The sequence below is a fragment of the Botryllus schlosseri genome, chromosome 8, assembly GCF_051294905.1.
Source record: "Botryllus schlosseri isolate E-star chromosome 8, Bs_hap1, whole genome shotgun sequence".
Classification (NCBI taxonomy): Eukaryota; Metazoa; Chordata; class Ascidiacea; order Stolidobranchia; family Styelidae; genus Botryllus; species Botryllus schlosseri.
In genome coordinates, this window is record NC_137243.1 from 5,796,353 (window position 1) to 5,804,389 (window position 8,037).

Genomic DNA, 8,037 nt, shown 5'->3' on the forward strand with positions numbered 1-8,037 from the left:
GGCGGAAAATGGGTAATTATATCAGAACATTTTTTTATGGAAATGCGTTCCAAACTAATAACATAAGGTGGTGTGTAAATTATGAATATTAAAGAGCAACGATCATTGCTGATCATTTATGGTGTTATGATGTAGCGCGAGTCGCGGAGCTTCAGAAATATGGGTCGGTGTACTATTTGCAAATCCAAATATCAAGTGCAATTGCGCATCCTGCGATTATTTCGCACCGTGGCCTGATTCACGGGGAAATTATTCCAAATTCAGTTAAGGAAATTTGCAACGCCAAATACTTGAAACCGACATCCTCTCAAATCCAAATCCGTGTCCAAAATAACCATATCTGCTGACTACTTATGGGCTCCACGCCCGAGACGCATCTGGTTGCATTTAAAACAAACATCTAAAACAAACATGTTTATTGTTATTGCTTTTTGTTGTTGCCACGACGCAACGCATGCAACGCCTCATAAAACGACCATTTTTATATGGTTTTTGTTTGAAACATCTCGTTTGAAATGCAACTTTTGTATCCGAAAAAACCACCATGATTTAAGTAGAGATATGTGCGCAATAAAATCTACTTTATATGCTTATTCCTTACGTGACTGGCTGCAACGATTGGCTCGAAACAAGTGACTGATCCCCTTCATCGGGTATCTCTCTTTCTAGCTCATTGCACACTTGCTGCAGATTCGATGTCGTGATGCTGGAGGTAGACAAGTGGCTGCTCTGATCCGACGGCGGGGTAACTATATCCCGTCCGTTGAGTTTGAGAATGGGAATTCTCTCCTCAAGTCTGGGCGAGCATTCTTCAAAGTATTTTTTCGCTGAGTCCGGGTGTTTTCCCCCGTGGCCTATGCGTTCCATAAGCCGGTTCATGTTCTCAGACTTGTCTGTCTGTGCTTGACTGTCATGGTCCAGTTCGCGTTCTTCGGGTGAATTTGATATCGCGGTCGTTATTCCTTGGTCAGTGGTGTGTGTCGTATTTCGAAGTTTGAGGGGTGTTGCCTCGTAGGAACTGTACGAAACGTCTTGCTCTTCGGAATGTATTGTCAGATATCTTGTCGCCGGCGATGTGTTATTAGGATCTCGCTGGACAGCGACTGAAAATTGAGGTCGGGCGATTTGTAGGATCCTAATTCTAGCTTGAACGCATTCTAATTGAGTTGTATATTAACTTGGGCAAAATTAGGCTTGATTAATGCATCAGGTTAGGTAAATCACCTTTTGCTGACGCGACGTTAGGAGACATAATCTTCAGTACACAAATGAATAATATAATCGCATTGAAATAAACCGGGATATTTTCGGTTGACACTCGTCAGGAGAATAATCGTCAGCAGCTAGTAGAGAATTGAAGGAAACATTGTATATCTACAATCGTATCCCCAAATGACGTCTCGATTACTCAATTTTTTATGCTGGTGGAGTTATATTTGGTGATGCGATTGTTGATATAAAATGTTATCTTCAATTTTCTACTAGTTACTAGACGATTAACACTGAGTCGTATCAGCTGAACATTATCGGGTCTATTTCAATATGAATATATTATTCAAATCTTCACCGGAGTTCTGTACCTCCAAGAATATATCAAGATATAATCTGTCTGACAAACATCGCCAGAGAGTGAACACTGTCGATCGGACTGATGCGTTACACCCAGAAAACTGTCAGAGAATCACGCGCCGATGATTCCCGCGATTAATTCAAATTTTGAGACATGGCTTAAATAGTTTTTGTTCTAATCACTGATCGTATTATCGCATGTCGTAAAACCACTACTGCGGATTTCAGGGCCTCCGCATTGTCGAATTAGTTGACACGTGAATATTGCCAAGGTTGGCATAGTAAAGTTATCGAATGAAATCAAGCTTTAAGAATGTGATATTTACGTTATTTCAATGGGACCCCATTTCAATGGCACCTTGAATATCATATAACCTGATCGAGCTATTTCATTGGAACGACCACTCGTTAGGTATCAACAAACTACCTACCCAGCTCTTTTAATTCCTCGTGAAATTGTCCGCTTCGCTTCGATTCTAATCCACTTTCAGCATCAATTCCGGCAACCTTCCGTGGGGTGCTCGCTTGATACATCGAGTCGTAATCGATTGCCTTCGATGAAAGGTCCTGATCGCTTTGTGTTTTCAGCCATCGCTCCGCGACACAATCGCCGGGTATGCTCGACTCCTGTTTTTTCGCGGCGTCACGTGCTGCGTCGATCGAGAACATTTCTATTTCCTTGTAATCAAAGTCGTTTTCAGTGGTGGTATTTGAAGAAGGTGGGGAATTCTGTAGGCGATTATCCGAATTCGGCGACTGTGAACATAAGTAAATCATGATTTGAAGTGCTTCTTGGAGGTACACAGAACGATTGTCGATATATAATGCTCTTTCCCATTCTCTACTAGATGCTGACGATTACCCCTGGCGAGCGTCAGCCCAAAATACCCAGGTTTATTTCAATATGAATATATTATTCAATTGCAAATCATGCTTTACACGACAAACAACCAATGCACCCAGCAACTACCGTGCTGCATTGCTGCATCGAAGACGCACATTTGAATATCATCACATTTTACTTACGGTTTCTGTCGATGGACACACATAAAATATGGTGTCAGGGTTCATGAAAGTGAAGAAAGTCATGAAAGTCAATATTCACTTTACTTAATCGAGCCAGTCGTCCTGGCAGCGCAACGATCTCCAAAATGAAAAAATCCCGCTATTTACCACCACCTTCACATAATATCTACATCGCAGCGCACAGCTGTGTGAGCGTTGTGAAAGTTGAACTTATTAACTACAAATTGTCAATGTGATTATCCAACTAATGAAGCCCAGACGCAAATACATCCTGTAAATGTAATATTGTAATAATGCAATATTTACCCATTGAATACACATGAGTAAACGTTGAACATGGGTCCGGTCGTCTACTAAAATCGATATTTATATAATCTATTTTATACAGGCCACTATCCGACGGCGGAGAGTACTGGATAATTTGATTGGGAGTAAATGGATGGATTAATGTTGACCTAGGCATAGATTTCTTGAATTAATATTGAATATGAAAAATCGGCCTGCCTAAGTTGAGTTGGTGCATTATCGCTAGTTCCAAAGAAACCATTATACTGTATATAAAATTTCTTATAATTTCATATAGTTTTACACATGATAACATCGCCGTTATTCTTTTGAATTCCTCTGTTTGGGCCACATGCATGTTAGGATGGGGGATGCAAATGAAAGAAATTTTTGAATCAATAATAAAATGTAAATGTATTTCATGAAATAGATTTATCATATTCTCGTAATCGAAGTTTCAATTTTCTAATGGGAATTCGAATTTCTTAATTCTACCACGCAGAATATATTTCAAGTTATTCGCTTTATCACTCATCATCTTTAGTTCGACCATTAAATCGTGGTTGTAGCACTCATTGATTAATTCGTGAATAATACATTATGGTTATAACTCCACAATACGATACCCCCGTTACAGATCATGATAGGAATGCAGATTTCGTGCCAGAAATATGCCATGCATAAACTGTACTCATTACATTATGCCATCTACAACCGCATGAAGACAACACTTGAATATATTTACACGGTATTACAATTTGAGCAATTGGACCCTTAAGCCGGGTTCTCAAAATATTCGTTATCAATTGGGAATAATAAAATACCAGAATATTGGTTTTGCACGCGGCGTATGATAACAGGGGTGTCATGGCTTTGAAAAAACAATAAAAAAATGTTTTAAACAAGGGCCTTATTTTAAACGTATTTGTTTTAAATTGATTTTTGTTTTAGACGCAATCCTATCCGCAACCAAAGCAAGTGGGACATGATATGGTTTTTGTTGATCCACTCCACTCCGTGCTGTAAAATTCATTCACGCTGGAGCTCTCCAGTAATACACCAGATGGGGAAATAGTTTACGCATATAGGCGCCTCAATTTACAGTACACTGTTCTAACCAATATTAACGGTTTGAACAGCCCGTCCATATTACCCCATGCAAGTCGAAGGCGCGCAAGATGCCTCCTCGCATATCATGAGAATTACTCACCGTTATCTCAACGTTTCCGGGTGAATATCCAGGTGATTTCTTCCGCTCCCTCGTCGACTGTGCTGCTTCGTGAAACGTATGCTCCTCAGTACGGGATATTCCGTCGGTACTGGGCGTTGGTTTACGCTTATAATAATGTGAAGATGGGAGCGGGCTTTTTACAAGACTACCTCCGTTCACCAACCCTGGTAACATTTTACGGTAAGACAGTGTCGCTTGCCTTGCGGACTCACCGCTTCCGTCCAAGATTGGATATCCATCACATGCAATCGTGGACACGCACATATCCTGGTTTGGAATCGCTGGTAATTTTCTCCCGGTTCCTTTTTTGAAGAACGACTTTGCATCCGTCACAGGATTGTCATCGGAGTATTTTCCAGTTTCATATTCCGACAGAACGCCGTTCAACGGCGTCACCATGTCCGGGAACGGCCAACTAACGGAAACAGCAGACCAGCAGAGACGATAATCAGCTCTCGCTACAGGTGTTTTTATATTTCAGATTGCGGTTAACAGTCTGTGCTGGAATAATGTTTCGTATCACACTTGAGATAAGCCTTTGTGCAACAGTCCTAAAAATCAATAAACTTCGTCTTGAACCGTACAGTTGATTTTTATTGGAGGCATGAGAAAACCTACGCTAAAGCGTGTGAGAAACCAGCCAAGTATTGGGATTATCTTGCTGTCATAAATTCAATAGTATATCCTTTCTAAGCTTTTGTACACCAAAAGATCAAACACCGCAATCCGAGTGACGTTGATCGTTATCGCCAAGCGTTGTAAAGTCGGATATGTATTTTAGGAGATTGATGGCGATGGAAACCTGATTAAAATGAGATTCGTAGATAATCAGTCAAATCAATAATAGCTTGCGCGAAGTTGCAGTGTTCTTCAGCATAACGAATAGTCTGTTGGTGAATCACATAGTATTACTAATGACTGTAGCCGCAGTATATATTTCTGCGCAGTGGTTTTCATTGATTGGATTAGTAAACTGAACGAAATAATGAGACACTTGTTTGAACTCGATTTGAACCCGTGCATTTGAATACGCCAACCTGACTGTTGGAATTTCAGCCCGAAATGGCGTGGAATGATGGTTCTTGAACATTTGGACACACCTGTTCACCTCCGTTGCCATTGCAAAATCTAATCGCACACAGTTTGATAATATGTTGAGGTGTATTAGCATTGAATATGGCTTGGTAATGCAATCTTACAGTTATACGTATATCGCTGTAATAGTGGTGCGTACAATGGAATCGCTAGTACATACACGCCACATGGCTGTGTTTGAATATATGTCACATTGATCGTACGATTTCTGATAGCGTATAAATTCTCAATGCGGCTGGTTTTTCGGTTCTCACACACTTCAAATAGAAATGTTGCATATATTCCATAAAATCTTTTGAAAACAACAACGCAGCCATATCGGTCAAGCCAGATACTTCCAAAACTTGTATAGAGCTGTAAATTCCTAATTTGATTCCAAATATTGTCATCTCGACGCTTACATCACGAAGTTCAGTGTCGACGATTTTGCATCGTGACAAACATGGAAAAATACCTGTCAGATCTGGACCTGTAACCCCAAATCTACCTGCGATTTACGTAATGCTCGAAAATAAGTCTCGTTGTATCTGCCTGGAACGCTCTATCATAAGCCTCCAGAGGTACAAGAATATTCATGGAAGAAAAGTAATTATCTGACCCTAATTGATTTGGTTTGTGAATTGATTTTCAAGTGACTGCCGGAACATGCTCTGCCGATTTGGCGCCTGGGAATTTTGGCTATATAAACGCCCGTCAATTGATTGTACAATTCCTGTGATTTGTATTAGCGAGAATGGCATGAGTTGATGCAAATTCTGGCAGCGTCATAGTGATATTCAGTGAGCTTGTCAATGCTAATTCTTCATGCGTTTTCGGTTTTCTAGAAATTCCGATTACAACCTTCAACGTTTCGTTATATTCCGATGTAAACAGACTATAATTTCAATGGATATTTCTAAACGGGGTCGTAGAGTTGCTCAAGTTCGAGCTTCTGCATTGTTTGCACGAAAAGTTGTTCTCATTTGACTGATAAATGGAATGCTTTACGAAAATGGTGATGTTAGTAAAACGCATCGATGAGCATAGTATTCTTTTAATAGGAAGGTGCCGGATCAATAAGTAATCGGCAAAACGGCGTGGATATTAGAAATGGTGGGAGCGTTCTGCTATAACTTTTGTGTTCAGTATGTAAACGTTGGTAATTCTGAGGTTAGCTTTCGCAAAAGAATATTGGTAAGTTTCAACCTGTGAATTAAGGAAAATCATTTTTAAGAAAAAGTACTTGGAAATCAATTTCCAACTTCCTTTCCAACTCGTTGCATCACCGTGCCAAGAAAGAATGAACGAACCGCAGATCAACTAAAATTTTTACAAGAAGTTGTTGGCGTGATTCCGCTCCAGCCACTGGCCCCAAGCGCACTCTGATTAATGAGTGCCGGTATACATTATACAGCAAAAGGAGGCTAGGGCGTAGACAGGCCGGCAAAATTGTTTTGTGTTTGAATTAGCATTGTGACGTCACGCGTTTGTGTTCACGCTAGTGTTTACAAGGAAAATTTCATTGAGGTTCCTCTTCCCACGGACCCGAACCTTTTAGGCATGCGTGCCATCTCTACGAAGATCAAACTTCTTGCACGCATACGCATGCTCTAACCTGGGGAAAGTTCCTTACAATGATTACAAGTTCCATGGTTACGATACAATATAAAGTTATTTACACTCATTGTGTTTTGAACAATCGCAAATGTGGTTCAATCACTTGGCACTTTTTCATTATGTAGAGCAAGGGTCGGCAACCTACGGCCCGCGGGCCGGATCCGGCCCGCCAAGCGAAATCGTCCGACCCGCGACATCATAATTAGTTATCACAAGAATACGGCCCGCCGTTTCATAATGAGTTTCAATCTGCAGTGCAGCGCTGCTTGGAAAGAATGCGGCATTGCTATCCTACATGATATTAGTCTATTGTTACGCCATAAAACGAAGGTGGTTGAAGTAGGTAGGAGATAGAGATTGTCTGTAGAGTAGACTACATCAGTAGGCTACTTATCAATCGGGTGTATCTCGCAACTGAAGGTGTACCATACTTTTCAAAGGGTTTACCTCTCTGATGGGGAGTGAAAATAAAGGTGTCCTTCCTCTGCTTGCTGGAATCAATCAATCAATCAATCGTTGAGTTATATTTTTCATCTGAACAAGTCATGCACAATGTGCAATGCGATAAGACACAATGCGATGTCATGAACAGATAGGAGGATGTCGAACGACACGCAGTTGCGATCCTATCATTCTAACATCCACCTCGGCCTAGAGTGCCCGATGTCACAGTTCTTTTCGATGTTGATCTTTTTGAAGCCGCGATCCTTTCTACTAATTCTTTCCATTCCTAGTGAGTGCGTTCTTTCTTCTCTCGGGTCTTTTTACGGGCTTTTTTGTCGCCGTACCTTACGGCGACGGCGGGGGAAGATGAGCCCAGATAAACCTCCGATGGGAATCGAGCCGGGCCGCCAGATTGGTAGGAGCTTATCGTCACCACTGTACGCTATGCCCCCCACCAAAAACGCTTGGAACATCTCAGACGCAATGACAAAATTTCAAACTTACACTGTTTAATTATAGATAACTAGCCTCCGTAGGTTAGCTATTTATAGTTAAATTCACCAGAAGGCATTGTGCGCCAAGACAACAAACCTGAATAGTGTTTTGGCCACAATGATGAAAACTGTTTATATGATTTGGTCTCACAAACTGAATCACCAACATTTACTCCAGATAATATTAGAAGCAGAGAATTAATATGGCGATGTCCTGTATATCTGCTATGTTGGCGCATTAAGTCGAGCAGCTATATGCTTGCACGAGTGTACGAACTGAGAAATGAAATAGCAACT

General features: G+C 40.9%; 1 protein-coding gene across 1 annotated transcript in view; it reads right to left on the minus strand.

Annotated features, from left to right (window-relative positions):
* The window catches only part of LOC145443984 (uncharacterized), a 45,834-nt gene extending 40,978 nt beyond the window's left edge, over positions 1-4,856 (minus strand). The window contains exons 1-3 of the mRNA XM_080321889.1: positions 4,091-4,856; positions 2,001-2,325; positions 602-1,103 (exon numbers count right to left, since the gene is read on the minus strand). Of these exons, the coding sequence (XP_080178015.1) occupies positions 602-1,103; positions 2,001-2,325; positions 4,091-4,510 (1,247 nt within the window). The 5' untranslated portion in view covers positions 4,511-4,856. The remainder of the gene's footprint in view (positions 1-601; positions 1,104-2,000; positions 2,326-4,090) is intronic.
* Between the last annotated feature and the right edge of the window lie 3,181 nt (positions 4,857-8,037).